A 21206-nucleotide genomic window follows, 5' to 3' on the forward strand; every position below is an offset into this window, starting at 1 on the left:
AGCAGCCAACTGAGACAGTAAGTTCTGACAGTAAATTACATCTTAAGTGAAATAGGGGTTCTTGCCAGTGAGTAGTAGCAAGGGACAGTTTCGGGGGTTTTGTTTGTGTTCGAAGCAGAAGTCAGGAAAGCAGAAACAAAGGCAGAATATTACTAAGTCGCCAGTTGGTTATTTTGTGTTGGTTTTAGCATATAAATTGTTTGGCATCATGAACAAAGAGTAAGCAAAACTAAGGAGAGCTGACAGGCACTTTCAGAGAGGGAGGAACGTGTTTCAGGAAGTGGAGAGCGCACAGAAGGTGTCAGGAAGAGGCAGCATCCATTCCACGTCTGCAGCTTATTTTTCTGACATGTTCTCAAGAGCTTTAGGTGAATTTAGCCCTGACTTTGGCTTGCTTTTCTAACGCATCAGGCCATGCGGTTATTTTAAAACACAGTGTCACCGTTAGTCAATTCCATGTTAAACTTGGAAAGATGGCTTGGCTCTTTCTGTGCTTTGTAGCCACTTAACATCATAGATGAGTCCATATTCGTTCTATAAGTGAACTGTTGCTTTTCTGTTTCCTCCACAAAACATGGGTTATCTGTTTCCCACCATTTCATATTCTGGCCTTAGCTGGCAGCTGCCGGGGTGACTGGTCTGTCCTTCCTGTGCTGGGAGCCTCATAGTGTAGCACTGCGCCACGGAGGGTTTAGGTTTTCTAAGAAACCCACTCTTGACAAAATCGCTTGTGGTGGCTGCAAGTAAGTAGTTTAGTATTCTATCTGTGTGGAAGTATGGATGTTTCCACAATTCTGCAGGTGTTTTTTTTTTAGATCATTTTAATGGTGGTTCTCTGACACCGTATTCTGACAACTTAAAGACCTTCTGAACTGTTTAAAGGACTTGCACTCACTTGCCTGTGAGAGCTGGTATGCTAATTGATTGAAATGGAAAATAATATAGGGCATTGTCTGTTTATTCATATGATCTCTCCAGGATGTGCCTGGAGTCTTTCTTATAGTTATGCTTACTAGTTGTGAGCAGGTTATTGACACTTTGGCTAGTTAGTCCACCACCTAGTGGTGTCCGCTTGCATTTCTAGAGTGGAGGTCCTCTATGGGTCCTGTCCAGTAAACAGCATCCCCCCCCACTCAGGGGCTCACGTCTTTCCTCTTCCTTGTTCTAGTACTTTCCCTCAATGTTGCTGGCCAAGCTGACTCCCTCAGCCCTTGTTTGGCTCTTTGAATCCACCCTCATTAAGATCCTCTGCTTAGACTTCTGCTCACTTTGCCTGCCGCCTTTTGATTCTTTCCTGCCTAGGGTAATATTCTGCTTTTTCTTTAGAAAGCTGAAATCACCACTTTCCTCATTGCCCACATCACTGTCAAATCCAAAACCCCTTCCCAAACAGACCTTACACCTTCGTTAGTTTCCATACCTGAGAGTGCTATAGTGTGTAGTTTATGCCCTGTTAACCTGCAGCAGCATAGCGATGCCTTGCTTAACCATTGGATGCGTGTATGTATCTCTTAGTCCCAAAGGGGCTTTCCATTCAAGAGCAGTGGTCGTGTCTTCGCTCATATTTTTCTCCACACCACCTGTGTACATAGCACCTAATAAAGAATCTGTGGTGAGATCCTGTGGCTTAAAATCTCACTGAAATGTGATGGAGACCTTTATGATAGCTTACCTGGAAAAAATTTCTGCTTGGATACTTCCTGTGCTAGAGTTTGTGTCAGATCTTACTTCCATGTTAGTGTGTTCAGGGTTTGCAAGACACGCAGTTTTAATTGTTGGAGTAAGATGCGTAGTTCAAATATATTTTCTCCTCAGCCACTAATAGTTTTTTCTTAACAGTTTATTTCAGTAGCAGTCTAGCTCCTTTTTTGTTGTTGGACATTCCAAAAACAAAACAAAAGAACTTTATTTGGGAAAATAAACCAAAAGAAATTGACATGAGAAGAAATTTTGAAATTAAGGTGCAAGTACACGTTTTACTAAGAGAACACAGCTTTAGAATAAGGGGCTTTACAAACAGAAGTCTTTTTTGTTTTGTTTTGTTTTGTTTTTAAAGATTTTATTTATTTGTCAGAGAGTGACAGAGCACAAGCAGGGGGAGAGAGGCAGAGGGAGAAGCAGGCTCCCCGCTGAGCAAGGAGCCCGATGTGGGACTCGATCGCAGGACCCCGGGACCATGACCTGAGCCGAAGGCAGCCACTTAACTGACTGAGCCACCCAGGCGTCCCCAGAAGTCTTTTTTGGACCACAATTGTACAGTTTTCTGAAAGCTTGGCTGGTTTTATTATAGAAGCCTTTCAGAATTCTACCCTGACAGTTTTTCCTTTGAAATCACCAGTTTAGCAGTATCACCACTAGAGTTGTGCTTTTTGCAAAACTCTTTGCTCTCTGAATGCAGTTATCAGAGATTAATTTGACATGGGTGTTAGAACATCAGGGTGTATTTCGGGACCTCTTGGGATACTAGTTGGTTTGGGATTTTTCTAACTGTGCACATACAGAATGTTGTTTATGGCATGATTTTGTTTGCTCCATCCCTCTGAAGCTCATTGCCTTGCACTCTTCTGGCTTGAATTCTGCATGTTTTAAAAAAAATCTTGTCATTCTAACTCTCAATTAGACACATTCTATTCTAGATCTTTTGGACCATCCAAAGTATATGGCTAGTATGAGCCTGAATCAGACAGCTTTCATTTGAGTCATCTGGTCATTTCTCAGTTAAATGAGGTAATAGTAAAATAAGTATATCAAAATATAGTTTGAAGAAAGAGAAGTTCTAGTTCCTGGTGATTGCTATTACTTGAGCAGTAATTATCAGGATTATTGATGATTATCTTTTCTTAAGTCTGGCTGTTTTTAGTTTATTAATCTCTTATCTCAGGAACTCACATCAGTGGCCCAGGGATGATAGCAATAACTAAAGTGAATGTTTTGATTTTGTTCAGATTTCGACCTATTAAGGGAAGGCAAGAAGAACTAAAGGAAGTCATTGAACGTTTTAAGAAAGATGAACACTTGGAGAAAGCCTTCAAATGTTTGACTTCAGGCGAATGGGCACGGCATTATTTTCTCAACAAGAACAAAATGCAGGAGAAATTATTCAAGGAACATGTAGGTTTATTGATAAGATTAATACTATTTTTCTGTTTGGATAAGAGTGGAGAAAACTAAAGCTTAAATTTTAGTGAACTTGAAACTTTAAATCAATTTTGCATAAAGCTGAGCAGTGTGAAGTTCTAATCATACGTAAGGTCATTTGTATGACTCTCCAAAGAGAAAACTTTGTCATCTAAAGATGAAATTTACTGTCAACTTTTAGAGGAACTTGGCCAAGCCTCTAGGTACTCAAATATGTGAAATTTTAAAAAACAACAGAGTTTGTTACTAATGATCTTTAATGTTTTACGTTGTTGGTGATAGTTTGCTTTTATAATTCTGTGCAAGTCTAACTGGATAAACAATACAAAATATTCTTTTTTTTTTTTTCTGTTTTAGGTATTTATTTACTTGCGAATGTTTGCAACTGACAGTGGATTTGAAATACTGCCTTGTAATAGATACTCGTCCGAACAAAATGGAGCCAAAATCGTTGCAACGAAAGAGTGGTAACTATTATACTGGTATAACCTGTCATGTCATCTTAGTTAAAGTTCTCTCGTAAATAACTGTGGAAGTACTAAGGGAGTTGTGGGAAGGAGTGAAGCCAGGCTCACCCTAAAGGAGCCAGTGCAGGGCCAGTGCCTTGGCCCAGTGACCTGGGTCAGGACAGTGAAATGAGAAATCGGAGTTGAACCAGATCCTGTCACTAAGCCACCGTGCTTTGAGTCTGAGTGCGGCTCAGTGACGAGGCTGTTGGAAGCCTGTGGGCGCTAGGGCTGGAGAACCCGGCTTCAAGAGTTCGTCTCCTGCTGGCCTAGAGGAAGGTGGGGTGTGAAGTCTTAATGATCCTAGGAATTTCACAGGTGGAAATTTTCTTCTGCGTTGCCTGCCTAAATATATACACAGACATAGATGTGCCCATTTAAAAAAGGGTAGTGAAGTGGAGCCCAGGTAGGAGGGATGAAAGCCATTCATGAGAGAGAATATTGGATTATATTTTTCCTCTGATGCCTGTTCCTACCTTATGTCTCAGGAGAAGGAACGTGTTGCCCCTCTCATAAGCTACCCTCAATACCCTCAGTATTTTTTATAGCAAAAATGTTAGAATCAGGTACCTGAAAGTGGGATGGCCAAAGAGCAGCACGCCCAGGCCTCTGGGATAGATGTGTGCTTGTGTGTGTACATGGGAATATATCCAGCCTGCTCCCCAGCTCCTTGTGTTGTCGGTGGATGTAGAGCTTTGAGGTCTTGTCTTCTAGGGCTGGGCTGTCCAGTGCGGTGGTTACCAGACGCTTGTGGCTCAGTGTGAACTGAGAAGTGTTGTCCATGTGGTTTACGTGCCAGATGCTATATTAAACTGTAGTCCTCATGAACATTTCTTTTGCTGGAATAGGATTGGGGGTATATTGGGTTAAAATACATGACTCAAAGTAATTTCGCCTGGTTTTTCCTTTACTTTCTAAATGTGGCTGCCAGAACGCTGAGGATTCCTTGTTTGGCTTCCGTGACATCTCTCTCGGATGGTGCTGCTCTAGAGGGTGGCGTGCCATTCCTGGGTCCCCATGACCTTTTCCTCCCGCTTGTCTCTGTCTCCTTCATTCACTGTCAGCAAGTTGAATTCAGGGCAGTGGGTATTTGTGTCCTTCCTGCCTGCAGAACATGACACTGCGTGCTGGCCGGGGATTCAGAGATGGAGGTTAGCACAGCTTCTGGCGTCTCGTAGCAGAGAGGCAGCTACGCAGGCAGCCGTGGCTCGAGGCTGTGGGGCTTCCGGGGAGGGAAGACATGGCCCGGCGGAGGTCCCGGGGGCTCAGCTGATAGACACACAGCTAGGCTTTCTCAGTTCCTGGTATTGATTGGACAGGCTGATTTTATTGAAAGAAGCCTTGTTATTTATAATTACTAGTAATTTTTAACATGACATATTTTAAATAGGAAACGAAATGACAAAATAGAATTACTGGTGGGTTGTATTGCCGAACTTTCAGAAATTGAGGAGAACATGCTACTTAGACACGGAGAAAACGACTTCAGTGTCATGTATTCCACAAGGAAAAACTGTGCTCAGCTCTGGCTCGGCCCCGCCGCCTTTATAAACCATGGTAAGCTGTGCTTGTCGGGCGGGCGCAAGTGGCGGGCAGGACTGCTAAGACTTAGCATGGCCTTGTCAGACTGTCAGACCTCGCCTCCCTTCACAGGAGGCTGGAGATGGGACCTCTTTATCTTTCCCCACCAACTTATTAAATAAATAATCCTGTAGTTGACCTCGAGACCTAAACTTCTGTCAAAAGTTGTAAAATGTGGAAAGCTTATTTCAGATTTCTGTAATTGTTCGTGTTTCAGATCTTATCTACAGTTAATTGACTTTATCTTTTGGACATTTTTCAGATTGCAGACCTAACTGCAAGGTAAGCAGAGACATTTTTTTATTTCAAGTGTTTTCTTTCTGCCTCAGCTATGAGTTTCTTAATGAGTCAATTGTATTTCAGTTTGTGTCGACTGGTCGAGATACGGCGTGTGTGAAGGCCCTGAGAGACATTGAGCCTGGAGAAGAGATTTCGTGTTATTATGGAGACGGGTTTTTTGGAGAAAATAATGAGTTCTGCGAGTGTTACACTTGCGAAAGGTAGAGTATCGAGTAAGGTGGTTGTGGGCATGAGCTGAGGTCACTTCCTCCTCATTTGCACGCAGGGATAGCCCTCTGTGTTCCGTAGCCTTGCACCCGGCGCAGCGTGAGTCAGCAGCCAAAGTTGAAGAGCACTTTAGGGACCTTGGCACCTCAGCCTTTAAAATCTTATTACCAACTTATTGTTTTCTGAGTTGGTCAGAATACCAATGTGCCTAAAGAGAGCTTGGGAGACACACACACACACACACACACACACACACACACACACACACTCTCACACACTCTCACACACTCTCACACACACACACACACACACACACACACACACTCTGCCAGAGTGGGGTTGCCCAAAAAATGGCAAGTGACATTCACCACGGATAATCATGTAAAAACCCTGAAGTTGTCTTGGGTATTACCAAGCTGTGGCTTCTGGAATTTTTATGGGTTTTTTGTTTGTTTTAATTTTTTTATTCAAGTGTAGTGGACACACCACAATACACTGGTTTCAGGTGTACAACATAGTGATTCGGCCTCTCTGTATGTTATGCTGTGCTCACCACAGGAATTTTTCTGTTTCAATGTCCATACTTTTCGTAATTCCTAAGTTCTGTCTCTTCCTTAATAAGGTACCTCTTGTGTCCTGTCAAGATTCTGGAGTCCTTGTAGAAATCCCCCAGATCGGACTTAGCAGGACTCCTGGTTTCCACTCACTCACTGCACTGGTTTCTGCATAGAAGAGCTCCCAGAGGCGGTCTCACGAGCTTGTCTTGCTAGTGCTGTGGGAAGGCTTCTGTCACAAGGCAGTGCGCATTGGCATAGGCCACACAGCAGAGCAAACCTGGATTTGTTGAGTCTGTTTTCCTTACCTTGTACTGTGCTGGGCGCTTTACTAACTCTGACTCATTCAGTCTCCACGGCCATCCTGTGAGAGAGAGTACCAGTGATAAGTCCACATTGCAAGGACAGAAACGGAAGTATCTGAACCCGGGGCAGCCGAAGTCCAGAGCCCTCATTCTGCCCACTTCATACTACTTTTGCAAATATGAGCAGGGCTGTCTGGTAGTGCTCCTTCTCCCTCTGAAAACACCCAACCTGCAGCCAGCCAGCCTCGGGGGAGAGAGCGAATGCCCCAGAGGCCCCACTCCCCTTCCTTCCAGGTAGCTGGCAGTATTGTCCCGTGTCACGAGAGAGCAGAAGCATGGAGTCATGGTACCACCCCAGCCACTTCTCTCCCATCATCGGGGTCCTTGCCATAGGAATGGCAGAAAACCTGTTTCTGGTCCTGCTGAATTTTTGTCCCCCTCCCTTTTTGGGGGGTGGTGTAAAAAACTTACCATTTTCTACATAAAAAATGGCTTTAATGTTGGTTAAATCTTAGAACAGCCCACAAAAAGACCTTTAATCCATGAAGTAGTTTAATTATACTTGAATAATGCTTCAAAAATAATTTTTTAGGGAAAGCATATAGTGTAGAACTTAAGTGCCTAAGATCTGGAACTTGACTGAGTTGAAATCCTGTGACTGCACTTCATTATTACCTATGTGATCTTGGGCGACTTAGCTGCTTTTTGTGCCTTAATTACCCCATCTGTAAAGTGGAGATAACACTAGAAGTCTCACAGGGTCACTGTGAAGATTAAATTTATTATTTCCTGTGAAGCACATAGAACAGTGCACAGTTAATACTCAGAAGTTAGCTATCAGGTTATTTTGTGGTTTCTGGTTATTTGCCCATTAGAGTGTAAGCTCCATGAAGGCAGAGATTGTTTTTATCCTTTCACTTATTACTACTATATCCCCAGCATCCAGAACAGTGCCTGGCACTAGTAGGTTCTTGATAAGTATTTGGTCACTGAATGAATGCATGAACAAACGAACAGGGCAAACAGGATGCTAAATAAGCTTTCAGAGGCTGTCCTGAGAAATGCAACCACATATTCAGGATTCTGAGCCAAGCCTGAAATAGCTCTTTTACCAGCCTGGAATTGCATATATCATCCTGTTTCTCAGACACATTATTCTCTGTGAGCCTCAGTTTCTCACTGGTCAGATGGGGGTGATCCTGTCTCCTCCACAGGGTTAGTGTGAGGAATAGATACACAAGCAGATCCATTTGTAATGGAAAGGCTTTCTCCAAACAGTAGCCACGGCTCTTTTCAGACTATTTGAGCACTTTGATTTAAAGATTGATTGCAAATATTCGTGAAATTCTTAGGAACACCTAAGAGGGTAAGACTAGTCAGAGCGACTCATTCAGTTATTCATCAGCTGTTATTAATAGCTGACTTATGTTAGGTCTAGTACATGCCGAGTAAACAAGACTAGCACAATGCCAGATGTGAGAGCAGGGCAGGGACATGCACACAGGTGCTCTGCCAGGGCTGCAGGATGAGAAGAGCTGGCCCATGAAGAAACGGGTGAGCAGAAGGTTTCCAAAGGCACTGAGATCATGGGTGAAGCATCCAGGATGCATTTGATGCACATTTCTGACAATAACCGTCCTGACAGTCACTACTGTGAATGTAATATGTTCGAAGTAAGTGCTGCGGACTGTACTGTAGAAAATGTGAGGAATAAAGTCTAATGAAGGACCAAAAAATATGAAGGATTAGATTATTTTTAAGTTTATATGGAAATATGTCTGATGATAGCCAAGAAAAAATTTCTAAAGTCTAGTTAGAGGAGATTTGCATTAACAGATATTGAAAGTAACTAGGAAGCAGTTGCGGTCAGCATTTGATGCTCTTAGCCCAGAAATGGACAAACAGAAAAAAGAACACACAACAGAGGCCTGAAACAGCGGCGAGTGTGTGTGAGATCTGACATCACATACAGGGAAATGATGATTTGTCTTAACGAATGATGTTAGTATCATTCGTTGTGCATCTGGAAGAAAACCAAGCTAAGTTCAAGAAGGATTAAAGATTAAAATTTTCAAATACAATGCAAAATTATTAGAAAAAATTAGTAGAATATCTGTCTATCCTTGGAGTGGTAGAGAGGTTTTGAAAGAAGTAAAGTAGAAAACCGTGAATACGAGAATGTTTGAAAGGTCAAAAGTAAAATCAAAGACAACTGATGAACCAAAGGGAAAACGGTACGCATGTGGCAGAGTTAATAATCCAAATAACAAAAAGCTCCTAGAAGCTCATAAGGAAAAGACAGACTCCAGAAGAGAAAGGTAAGGAGGATGCCGCACAGAAAATCATGGCCATAAACAAGGCAGTTAAAACAGTAAGCAGGTATTTGTTGTCACTATCAAATTGGCAAAATACAAGAGTTGTACTCTGTAGTGCTGGTGAGGATGTGGAGAAATGGGCACTCATACGTTGTTTGTCGGGCCATGAATTGTCTGGCAATCATTCAAGATAAGTGCACCCTGTTACCCGGCAATCAGTCCCATATGGAAGAATCTCTCCTGTGGAAATAACGAACAATCGGTAGTAAGGATTTGGTTTCAAGAGCAGTATTACAGCAGTGTTCCTGGTGGCAAACAAAAACAAAAATAAAAATCCCTGCAAGTTTCACTAACCACCAGTGAGGAATGACTGAATGCATCAGGGAATGTTTATTCAGTGTAAAATGTACAGTTTTCAAAACATATGTTCAGTTTAGATTTATTTGTCTATTGCATAATGATAAAACTGATTGCTGAGTATTACCATACATTTTGGTTTTGTTTTTTTAAAAAGAACCAACTGCGTAGACCAGTGTGCAGACCATGGCAGAGAGGCGGAGGATGCCACACTGGCAGGCACCTCGGGGTTTTGGGGGTGCAGGGTGCCTCACCGGCAACTTTTGCTTTATGGATTTAGATCCTAGGATTGTTTTGCTTGTTGCAGCAAAGCTGGAGCACGTCTTACTTGCATAAGTTAGAAAGAAGAAATCGAAAGTAGAGAAGCAGTTGAATGGTAGAGATTTACTTCAAAAGCAAAAAAACCAAAAACCTCTAATTCCAGAGAAAAATAATTCCACCATGATCATTTGTATTTAAGCATAATTTTTTTTTGAAAGATTTTATTTATTCACTTGAGACACAGAGAGAGCATGAGCAGGGAGAGAGGCAGAAGCAGGCTCCCCACTGAGCCAGGAGCCCAATACGGGGCTCGATCCCAGGACCCTGGGATCATGACCTGAGCCAAAGGCAGACACTTAACCATCTGAGCCACCCAGGCGCCCCTGTATTTAAGCATAATTTAAATATGGCCCATTTTTCTGGAAGTGAACCAGAAAGGTTATAGGTTATGGGGAAAAGGCATGGAATATCTGAAAATACCGTATTACTCTTAATTCCTATGAGAAAAAAAAATCACCTTTGACATGTCTGCATTCTCTTTCTGCACATGTGTCAATGTGGACTGGAGTGGAACTGCTTGCCCGTCTGCGTAGCAATTACCTGGACGTTTTACCATGATTTCTGACACACTTTGCAAGACCAGAACTGAGGCAGCCACACAATAAGTTTGTTGTGATTTTTTTTTTTTTTAAGATTTTATTTATTTGAGAGAGAGCACAAGCAGAGGGTGAAGGAGAAGCAGACTCCCCACTGAGCAGGGAGCCCGATGCGGGGCCCAATCCCAGGACCTGGGATCATGACCTGAGCTAAAGGCAGACACTTAACCGACTGAGCCACCCAGGCACCCAGTTTGTTGTGATTTTTGCAGAAATGTTCATTAAAAATGGAATTCCAGATCTGTTCTGAAAAGGTGAAAAAAGCAAGAATGCTCACCCTGCTTACCAGAGATAGGTTTGGCCATCGGTTTAGGTGTGTGCCCCTCGCTTTAAGAGGTAAGATGGTAGGAAGGGAGATTGAAAGTTTTGGTGTCCCCTAGCTAAAAGTGGATGGAGCACTCAGATTACCGGTGGGGGTGGGGGGTGGGGAGTAGTTATTTTGTCTTCATCCACATCCTGAAAGGACGGCATCACACGGGCTCTTATGGAGGCCAGTACTGCTCCCCGGCTGGAGGGCGCCTACGGTTTTGCTGTGTGTTCAAAAGCTGCTGTTATACGGCTTTTCCTTAACAACCTGAGGACAAACAGGCAAGTCAGTGAAGGCAATTTTGGGCAAAGAGATTTCTCTGTTTTGTTTTGTTTTGTTAAAGATTTTATTTATTTACTTGACAGAGACACAGCAAGAGAGGGAACACAAGCAGGTGGAGTGGGAGAGGGAGAAGCAGGCTTCCCCCTGAGCAGGGAGCCCGATGCGGGGCTTGATCCCAGGACCGATGACCTGAGCTGAAGGCAGACACTTAATGACTGAGGCACCCAGGCGCCCCGAGATTTCTCATTTTTTAATTGTAGTATGTAGCGCCGTTTTTTTTTTTTTTTAACCCTCAGTAACTTACTCTCGAATTGAGCTGAGTAGAAACTCACCAGTACTCACTGAATAAAGTTAATGTCTGCAAAGTGAGATTCAGTAAGGTCAATGAGAGCCTCTTCAGGAGCACCTTCACTTCAGAAGAACGTCTATAAGAATGTAAATTATTAGAGTAGGCTACAAATCATTCTTGTCCCGTGATAAAAGCAAGTCTTTTAGTGCCTTTTATTAAGTAACATTGTGTTAGTTATGGTCATTCATGTTTATGTTAATAACTTGAAAGAAATAGTTTTTATTGTTCTAGAAGTCAGATTTTCACTGATGTAGCCACCTTACACAGAATTTTAGTTAAGATTTGTTTTGTATCTAACATCGAGTTCTAAGTAATGAATTAATTTATGGAAATTCTCTGGTTTCTTTTTTTAATTCCTTAGTTCTTAATATTCAGCATTGTAGAGGTAACTTGCATAGAACAGAGCTGAAATATAATTAACAGGTGGGTTATTTAAGCTATAATGTAGACCTAACTATTGACTAACCAGCTTTGAAATTGAAGAATTAGTTATTTCCACCTACATGTGGACTTCTTCAGGGTCTAGGCGTTTCTCATGGGCAGTTAATAATCAATTGATAATAGTCACAATAATTTGTTATTTAAAATCTAGAGGGTTTTTTGCGTTAATTTTATATACATTTTTAATTCTTTTGCGAGTCCTAGCCTTGGCAGATTGCCAGTGATGATTGAGGCCTCGTCAGTGCACCACATCTGTTCACTTGATGTGGCCGTGAGCCCACAGCCACTGACCTTACAGCGAGTACACTGTCTGTTTAACCTGTGTGTTTTCTCTTTCAGACGGGGAACCGGTGCTTTTAAATCCAGAGTGGGACTGCCTGCACCTGCTCCTGTTATCAATAGCAAATACGGACTCAGAGAGACAGATAAACGCTTAAATAGGCTTAAAAAGTTAGGTGACAGCAGCAAAAACTCAGACAGTCAATCTGTCAGCTCTAACACTGATGCAGATACCACTCAGGAAAAAAACAATGCAAGTAAGTAAGGGAGATTGATAAGCATCTATCTTCTTTTTTTTGTTATTATTTTTAAGTATTTTCACACAATTATCTTTCTAAAGTATGCTTCACTTCAGTAGTTTTGATCTTTTAAATATTGAGAGAAGCTCTGGGACTCACGTGCTTCAGCAGCACTGCAAGGTTCTAGAAACAATCTGAGCACAAAAGCAGTCTGTATCCCGCCTCCAGATTCAGTCCTGTCCTCTAGACTGAACTGTCTGCTTTTCTTGAATTCCTGGTAACTGGATATTACATTCTTCATCATGTGTTCCAGGGTCGTCCTGTGTTTGAGAGAAACATTTTCAAGGTATTAGTTTGACTGTCGTGATGGCGGTAGGTCCTACAGGAAGACGAAGGACTGGGTAGAGGCGTAGAGGCACGTACGTGTGCCTGCGCCGAGCCAGTCCGTTAGCACGCGTGATGCCAACCTGGGCAGTTCGTAGCTCTGGCCTCAAGGCTTCCACCTTTTTACCGCTTGCTTGCCCTTTTCAAACTGAACTGAGCCCGTTCACCAGACCACCAGTTACCAGACTCAGAGTTGTGATAGAGGAGCATTTCGAAGGTCGCTTATACTGTGACGTGGTGCATTTGCCACCACTGAAAGCAGCAAGAGAGGTGAAAAGAAGAAGCCAGCATTAAGATACCAGTTGTGCGTGGGGGCAAGACCGTATGGAAACTGGAAACAGAGAGAATGGAGCATAAAGAGGAAAGAAAGTGAAGCAAGCCTAGCCGGGCAAAAGGAAACACGTCATGTTTGTGGAGCTTTGAAGTCCTGGGACCATGCTCATGGCTGCCGGTTTCTTCTGGGTAACACCAGTTTCCTCTCATTGCCACTAAAGCTATAGGCTCTTTAGTCTGACTTGTTTCTGACAGGAATAAAGTTTCAAAGTTTTGACTCGGTGATCCCTAGGGACGCCCATTTCGGCACGCCAGGTGGCCATAGGTGCTTGGCTGAGCCTTCTGAAGTCGGGTTGTTTGAGGCTCCTCTCCCTACCTTCAGACGTTTGCAGCCCAGCATGGTGCACCCCTCCCCTGCAGAAAACCCTGGAGAGAAGGGAAGGCCTCTCCCATGATGGTGACTGTCACTGCCGTGAATTCCTGCATCCACCTGCTGCTGGACGGTCAGAGGCCAGGTGCAACCCTGTAGTAGAAGAGCAGTGCTGTGTTCCTTGTCCAGTCTCATGTCCCAAGTGAGCAGAAAGAGCGCAGTTAGCCCGTCATTCACTGTTGACTGTTGGTTCTAATAATAAATGGAACATAATCAACGTTTTGTTTTCGGAGTCTGGTTCCTTGGTGAAACTGGAGACTTGTGAAGCCCGGTTTAGAAATATGTGCATGAAACACTACAGGGCACGGCCACGGCCACCACGCTGCCCACGCCGGACGGCTCTGTGACACGGGGGGCATTAACTCTATTCCTACTGTATACATACCGAGTTCAGTACACCATGGAGGCTAAAAGAGCATAACGTAGGTAGTTTCTGAAAGTGTACTGACTACTGTGTGACCATCTAGGGAATATTTCTTAGTAAGCCAAATACTTAAAGCCTACTAGTTGTTGAAGAGATACAAGATGTATGAGACTCAGGCCCGTCCCTCAGGGAGCTTACGCCTCAGTGCCAGGATCCGACAAGTACACAGTTCTGCAGAGCAGCCTGTAAATGCCATTGCTCGGGTTCAGAGCGAACCAGTAATCCCTCTGAGCTGTGGTCTCAGCATTACTGAGCAGATATGCAGCACTTCCCGGTGATTGCTGATGGGAGGGGGCTGACTTTGTTCAAATTACCTTTCTGCAGGATTACGGTTTTGAGGACTTGGAGGGTCCATGGAGCTAACTTTGAGGGCCGTGTGTAGAGCTGACAGATGCGGCTCTGTGCTCTGGAGGGGCAAGAGGCTTCTCATCCGCCCTCTCTGAGACCGCCCTAGACTAGGTCCCCTTCCTAGCACTGCCCTTGCAGGCCCCCACAGGTGTTCTTTCAGATGGGATTTCTTTTGGTGTCTGTGTCTGGACCATAACCTACCTGTTTGAAAGAAAGACTTTTTGGGATTGCAGCCGGTAGCAAAGCCAGGGCTGCCCGAGCGTCTCCCAGAGGGGGCGGCGTACCGGTGGCGTATGGATCCGGGGTGCCTTCTCCGTGCATAGCTGCCATCCTCACCCTGCGGTGCGTTTAGAATTCAGGGGGCAGAGACTGCTTTCTTTGAACAGTTTGTATGTTCTCTTTTTTTAAAGAAACATTTCTGCCTGGTTGGGAGAAAAATTATTTCTTCTGCACAGATTTCTTTTCTGAAAGGTGTCTCAAGAGCCCCAAGTTGACTGTTGGCTTTAGCATCTGGAAAGAGGAGACAAGAGATCCATTTTCACAAATTCAGTCCACAAGCCTGAATTATAATGCCGTTATTAGAAGATTGTGGTGTTTTAGGCCTCTTGTGCCTCAGTGGCTAGGCCACCCCCCCCATAGTCGGTGCTGTGATACGGGGTGTGAGTCATGCCAGCGCCACAGGTTGGCGTGAGACCCAGAAGACAAGGCCGGTGGAATAAGTTTATCTTAACTCCGGAGCGCCTGTCCTAGAGATAGTGGCCTGGATCACACACTTGTCCCTGTCAGCTGTGTCAGACCTCACTGTTGATCTGAACGCTCCTTGCTGCTGGGCCTGTAGGCTACTCCAGAGTCCTTTCCAACACCCTGTTGCAGGCAGCCACTGCCAGTCTGTGCTGATCAAGTCAGATGGAAGATGCTTGTTGTGCCTGCCAAACTTGAACTGAACTCTAAAGTCCTACTCAGGGTTTTCTGGATCTTCACGTTCTGAAGGTGCCAGGCTGTGGATGGCCCTCATATTCCCTTGGTTCACGTTGACAGTGTGCATTCCTGGGGCTCTTCCAGGACAGAACCCAGCCTGAGTGCGCGGGGAGCTTTGCTGTCGTTCCGCTGTTCTTGTACCTGCTGTAATTCTCGAGGCCCCCGCAGGGCTGCCTTGCGATTTGGAGGACACCATGAGATGGCAGTGAGGGCCGTGCCGTATGGGTCCTGTACCCCGGACGCGGAGACCCACACTGTGACTCTGTGGCATACTTCGTACAGTGGATCTTGAGCCACGGATCTCACTCAGTCCAAATCCCCCATCTCTTCCCCTTACCGGTGGACGATCTTAGGCACGCTCATCCATGCACGCTTGGTTGTCACATGGATTTAGTAGCACTACAAAGAATGCTTGTTAGGATTGAGATCATACTGATTGGGCCATTTTGCACAGCACCAGTATATAATAATTGCTAAGAATGTGTATCTCCACCTAAAATTACTGTCTTAGGTTTACGCACTGGGGATTTGTCCCCGCCGCCAGGCAAGAGAGTTGCCCGTGGTGTAGCGGCGTGGAGGCCACAGTGGCCACAGGTGTCCTGGCTCCACTGAGTCAGAGTCCTCAGTCTCTTGACAGACGTCCATTAGTTTGCAGCGTGGGTCCTGTCTTCCTCCTTAAGCCTACCGTCACTATCCTCCTGAACCCCGGAGGACAGTGTAGACCCATCTGGGAGAGCAGAGCCCTTGGCGCCCATGGGGCTGGCTCCCATCTTAGTCACATTGCTCACATTTCTCTTGCCCAGCTTGTCTCGGTCTTTTCTGACCTTTGACTTGAGCATACCTCTTCACTGGGCTTTTTTTGAGATACTGTTTTTAAAACAAAAGACTAGACTGACCAATACATGAACATATGTAAGTGAGATATCTGTGTCGAAAAAATACATAGCATCGGATACAGTCTATTTTGTGCGGTTTAGAACACAAACACAAGTACTTTGTCAGTGGTTCACTGCAGTCGGCTAGCAAGGAATCCATTGGAAGCGGGGGTGGATTCAGAATCACCATAAAGTGAGACTCAACCTAATGGATTTAAAATATGAGCCGGAGTAAGGATAATCTCAGGTGCTCTGAAAATACAGAGGAAGGGAGACCTGTCATTTGTAGAAAGTCACGAAAGGCTCCCTGAGCGAAGCATTTCCTAAGCGGAGTCTTAAAGGGGGTGGGAGGTTGGGCACGTGAAGCATGTTCAGAGCAGAGGGAATTCATGAATGGAGAAACGGGGCCGAGCGTAGGACTTGAATAAGGAAAGTGTGTCATGGCTGGAGTAGGGGGTGGGAGGGAGGGATATGACCATTGTTTAAAATTTTGGATTTATTCTTAGGGCATTAGGTTATTGAAAGTTTTGAAGCCTGGCAGTGACATGTTGTACTAGGAAATTCACTCCAGCCACAGGGTAGAGAACGGGCTGTTGGGGAAGCAATGGGAGGGATGAGAAAAGGGAGGGAGTCGAGTTGTTGCCACGACTCAGGCAGGGGACTGTGAAGCAAGAGAAGTAGATGGCCGCAGGGGCCCCACGGGAGTGGGCTCCAGGGGACATGTGGCCGACTGGGTGAGGTGGTTGGGGAAAGGCCAGGATGACCTCCCGCTGTCTGCTTGGGCAGCTAGCTGGGTGGATGGTGGTGGTACTGAGCAGGGTGGAGAATTTAGAAGGAGAACAGCCGTGAAGCTTGATGGTGAGTTCAGTTTGGGCTCGTTGACTGTGAGGAGGAGTCCATCCTCAGGGGAAGATCTAGATGCCAGCGGGCATTTGGTGATTCGGTTCTGTAATCTAGGAGGGAGGCTAGATAAAGTGGCTCGGGAGCTGCCAGTGCATCAGTGGTAAGAGCCATGCGGGGGGGGTGGGGGTGGGTGCCTGTCACCCATAGAATGTGTAGTTTCCAAAGGGTCTAGGACAGCAGAGGCCTGAGGAGCGCAGTCGAGAGGGCAGGAGTGAGTGCCCCTGTGGGCAGCCAATGGGACAGGAGTTTTCAGGGAGAAAAATGGTTAGCAGTGTCACATCGTGCAGAGAAAGGAGGAGGGAGAAGGGCTAGAGAGTGCCCTCTGGATTTCATGACAAGGTCTTCCAAGATTGGCAAAGGCTGTCTCATTAGAGGGACAAGCTGGATCCAAATTGCAGCGGGATTGCTGTCCAGCATGTGGTGTGTATGTTTTCGTTGTGAAGGGGCAGTTGGAGGTACAGAATGAGAACAGGATGGCAAAAGGCAAAGTAAGGCTGAGAACCACTGATTTTGGTCATAGAATGGTCCTCCAGGAGCCTGGTCTGAGCCAAAGGACTTCACAGCCACATTTGAGAAAGCCAAGTGCATTTACATCAACAAGCACATCTATTCAGTCTACCTTGTAGGAAGCCTTGTGAGCATAAAGAAATCCTTTAACAAAAGAATGCCCTGTGCAGCCTTCTATTTAAAAAAATGATTTCCAGCTAGTTCTGTATAATTCCAATTCATGCTACATCAGTTGTTCACCAATTGAATGGTATCCAAACCACGACTCCTACTATTCTAAAAATAAGTGGCTGCCTTGGGGTGGTAGCCCACATGGATAAGCACATTCTTGGTCCGATCAGAGATCTCACTCCTGGGAACTGTGTTGGTTTGGGTTCCCCAAAGCCATTTATGAGACACCCTTCTTGAGTATAGAGCCTTCTATTCTTGGTGGTTTGATATTTTTGGAATGCTTGTAATGCATTCTTGCTCTTCTCTCTCAGTAAAAACTAACTAATGGTAACTTACTTGCTTAGCCATGCAGAAGGAACAGCAGTCGCCCTGGCAACCCTTGGGCATGTCGGTGGCAACAGTCTTTGTCAGGCAGTGTGCTCGGTTTACCCATAGTCGCTTTTTCCTCTCCCTGTTTTCTGAGCGAAGTGGGGAGTATTAGTTGGGTCATCTCAGCTTTCCTAGTGAATGACTGAAAGGGGTAGTTTGATGGGGAAGAGGTTTTCAGGTGGGAGCCGGGAAGACTTAAGTAACTGAGAAATGGATTCCTGTAAAACACTCTACATACAGGTCCAAAATGTAAATGGAGAGAAAAAAACATAAAGACAACAGAAAGCCCCTGGTGAGGTCAAGCTCACTGTGGAAGCAGCTTAAAGTTGAGTCACCTGTAAGCCTTTTGAGACTCTGGTCAACAGTCCTGTTGGTCCTCAGGTTGGCCTCTCTGTATGCTTGTCCAGAGGAAGTTGGGTCCCCCTTTGTCCCAAGAGTGTAACTGCAGCAGCATGCTTCTTCCCGCCTTAGTTTGATTGTTGGCAGCAGGTGGTCCCTGGAGGGACGGGGCCAAGTAAGTTCCGCCGCCCTTGGAAGTCTGCTGGTCCTCACGGAGTTGGAGCAAGAACTTTGTGGAGTGCGGTTCGGTGTGGAATTGACAATATACGGTTCTTCAGGTCTCTCTTGCTTGTTTGAAGCCATTGTGGTAGAGTGTCTGTTAGAGCTCATTAATAATATATTTCTGTTCTGTATTACCGGTCTAGTAATAAACTTCCTTTGACTTAATGAGTAATGGATTTTAGAAACCTATTTTGAATGATGATGTTAAGAATTTGTGAAAGAAAAATCTGATTTTTCCTCGTTTACTTCAAATCTTCTATGTGGTAAGAGATTCAGGAAAAGAAATACTGTGGACAAGTATCGCGATAGATTATGGACGAGCTCAGAGTGGAGTCCGGGTCCTTGCTGTGGGAAACGCATAGATGCTCCATAAATGGGAGGCAGCGGTTGGGAAGCTACAGGAGGGTGGTGTGGGGGTGCCCATGTGCCGGCCGAGACCCGACGGGGTCCATCTTGCACGTGCGGGTATAATGCGAACACTTCATAGCTGACAGGCTTGGGCATTGTTGTGTTGAGCACTCCTGTGTTACCAAGGCTGGTTTTCATCCCCCCCCCTTTTTTTTTCTCCTTAATTGCAGCTCCTAACCGAAAATCTTCAGTTGGTGTGAAAAAGAACAGCAAGAGCAGAACATTGACAAGGCAGTCTATGTCAAGAATTCCAGCTTCTTCCAACTCTACCTCATCTAAGCTAACTCATATAAATAATTCCAGGGTACCAAAGAAACTGAAAAAGCCTGCAAAGCCTTTACTTTCCAAGATAAAACTAAGAAATCATTGCAAGCGGCTGGAGCAAAAGAGTGCTTCAAGAAAACTCGAGATGGGAAGCTTAGTACTCAAAGAGCCCAAAGTAGTTCTGTATAAAAACTTACCCATTAAAAAAGAGAAGGAGCCCGAGGGACCAGTTCAAGCCACAGCAGCTAGCGGGTGCTTAACTAGACACGCGGCGCGGGAGCACCGAGCGGGTTCCGGGCGCGGCCCGCCGTCGGGGGACGGCGCCCCCTGCACCTACACCACCAGGCGGTCGGCGCGGGCGAGGGTGACTCCGAGGGAGCCTAGTGACGGCCCGCAGGAGCCGGACGCGTCGGACGGCTCTAAGAGCAGCTCGGCGGGACCTTGCCCGGACGGCGGCGAGCGGCCGGCTCCCGCGGCGCCGGAGGACGGCCTGGCTCCCGGGGCGGCACAGAAGCGGGAAGCCAAGTGTCCGAGGGGCGACAGCGGCCCGTCGAAGAAGAAGTCGCGGCAAGGGAAACTCGTGAGGCAGTTGGCGAGAGCCGAGGAGCCCGCCGCGGGGCAGGAGTGCCCCGGACAGGCGGGCGCGGCGCCCGAGGTGCTGGCGTCCCGCTGCGAGCCGGGCGAGCGCCGCGCCCCCGAGCCCGAGCCGGCGCCCGGCAGCTACGCGGACTGGGCTCCCTCGCCCGGCGGCGGCGGCGGCGGCGGCGGCGGGTCGGTCGTCACGTCCGACGGCTTCCGAGCAAAAGACGGCTTCCGAACTGCAAAAAGTAAAAAGAAGAGGCGAATCACGAGGTATGACGCCCAGCTGATCCTGGAGAATAACTCTGGGATTCCCAAATTGACTCTTCGTCGGCGCCACGACAGCAGCAGCAAGACGAACGACCAAGAGAATGACGGCACGAATTCTTCAAAAATAAGCATCAAGTTAAGTAAAGACCACGAAAACGATAACAATCTGTATGTAGCAAAGCTCAATAATGGGTTTAACTCAGGGTCGGGCAGCAGCTCCACGAAGCTCAAGATCCAGCTGAAGCGGGACGAGGAGGCCCGGGGGCCGTGCTCGGAGGGGCTCCACGAGAACGGGCTGTGCTGCGGCGACCCGCTCTCGCTGCTGGAGTCCCGCGTGGAGGTGGACGACTACGGCCAGTACGAGGCGGGGAGCACGGAGGAGCCCTCCTCCTCCGAGGCCGACGCGGCGGACGAGGACTACGAGGAGGACTTCGAGGACGACTTCATCCCTCTGCCTCCAGCCAAGCGCCTGCGGCTGATAGTCGGCAAGGACTCCATAGACATTGACATCTCTTCCCGGAGAAGGGAAGACCAGTCTCTGAGGCTCAACGCGTGAGCGCTCGGGCGCGGTCGGGCCTGGGGAACCCTCCTCTACAGAAATAAAGACGACTTCCAGTCAGTTATTCCTCACCCGAGACGTTCTAGCGGCCGCGCCCCCTTCTCTCCCCACTTAGCAGCATCATACTGTAGAAAGTGTACAGCGCACTGACTCTCCCCAAGTCTGATCTGTGCAGATTTTTATTGTACTTTTTAAATAGCCTTCTCACGTGCAATTCCGAGTTAGAGGGAAAGCCCTGTTGTAAAATAAAGGCTCAAGCAAAATTTACAGTGATAGCAGCTTTCCACACGGGACGTTGAAGACAATAATGTGGCTACACAGTTTTCTTTTTTTCTTTTCTTTCTTTCTTTCTTTTTCTTTCTTTCTTTCTTTCTTTCTTTCTTTCTTTCTTTCTTTCTTTCTTTCTTTTTCTTTCTTTCTTTCTTTCTTTCTTTCTTTCTTTCTTTCTTTCTTTCTTTTTTCTTTTCTTTTCTTTTCTTTTCTTTCTTTTTTAAACCAAGAGCATCAACTGGCTCTTTAATATATGACTAAAAAATAATTTAAAACAAGTCATAGTAGCAGCATATTAAGGTTTTCTAGTATATGCTAATATCACCAGCAATGATCTTTGGCTTTTTGATTTCTTTGCTAGATGTCTCCCCCTCGGAGTTCTGTCGGTTTCACACTGTTTGCTGGCCCAGGTGTACTGTGTGTGGCCTTGCTTAAAACAGCAAAACCATCGGTTGGGAGTCGAATTGGTTTCTTAAAAAAAAAAAAAAAAAATACAATTACACGCGTGACCGCTAACTTTTCAGTACATTATATGTACGAGGGTAGCAGTGTGCAG

General features: G+C 45.8%; 1 protein-coding gene across 1 annotated transcript in view; it reads left to right on the forward strand.

Annotated features, from left to right (window-relative positions):
• Positions 1 to 20698, forward strand: part of KMT5B (lysine methyltransferase 5B) — a 53622-nt gene extending 32924 nt beyond the window's left edge. Inside the window, exons 5-11 of the mRNA XM_028117858.2 lie at positions 2946 to 3111; positions 3496 to 3605; positions 5035 to 5201; positions 5488 to 5507; positions 5589 to 5725; positions 11899 to 12095; positions 18879 to 20698. Coding sequence (XP_027973659.1) covers positions 2946 to 3111; positions 3496 to 3605; positions 5035 to 5201; positions 5488 to 5507; positions 5589 to 5725; positions 11899 to 12095; positions 18879 to 20377 — 2296 coding nt within the window. The 3' untranslated portion in view covers positions 20378 to 20698. The remainder of the gene's footprint in view (positions 1 to 2945; positions 3112 to 3495; positions 3606 to 5034; positions 5202 to 5487; positions 5508 to 5588; positions 5726 to 11898; positions 12096 to 18878) is intronic.
• Positions 20699 to 21206: the final 508 nt, after the last annotated feature.

The sequence above is a fragment of the Eumetopias jubatus genome, unplaced genomic scaffold (assembly GCF_037043125.1).
Source record: "Eumetopias jubatus isolate StellerSeaLion01/CBP00866 unplaced genomic scaffold, mEumJub1_p1.0 scaffold_13, whole genome shotgun sequence".
Classification (NCBI taxonomy): Eukaryota; Metazoa; Chordata; class Mammalia; order Carnivora; family Otariidae; genus Eumetopias; species Eumetopias jubatus.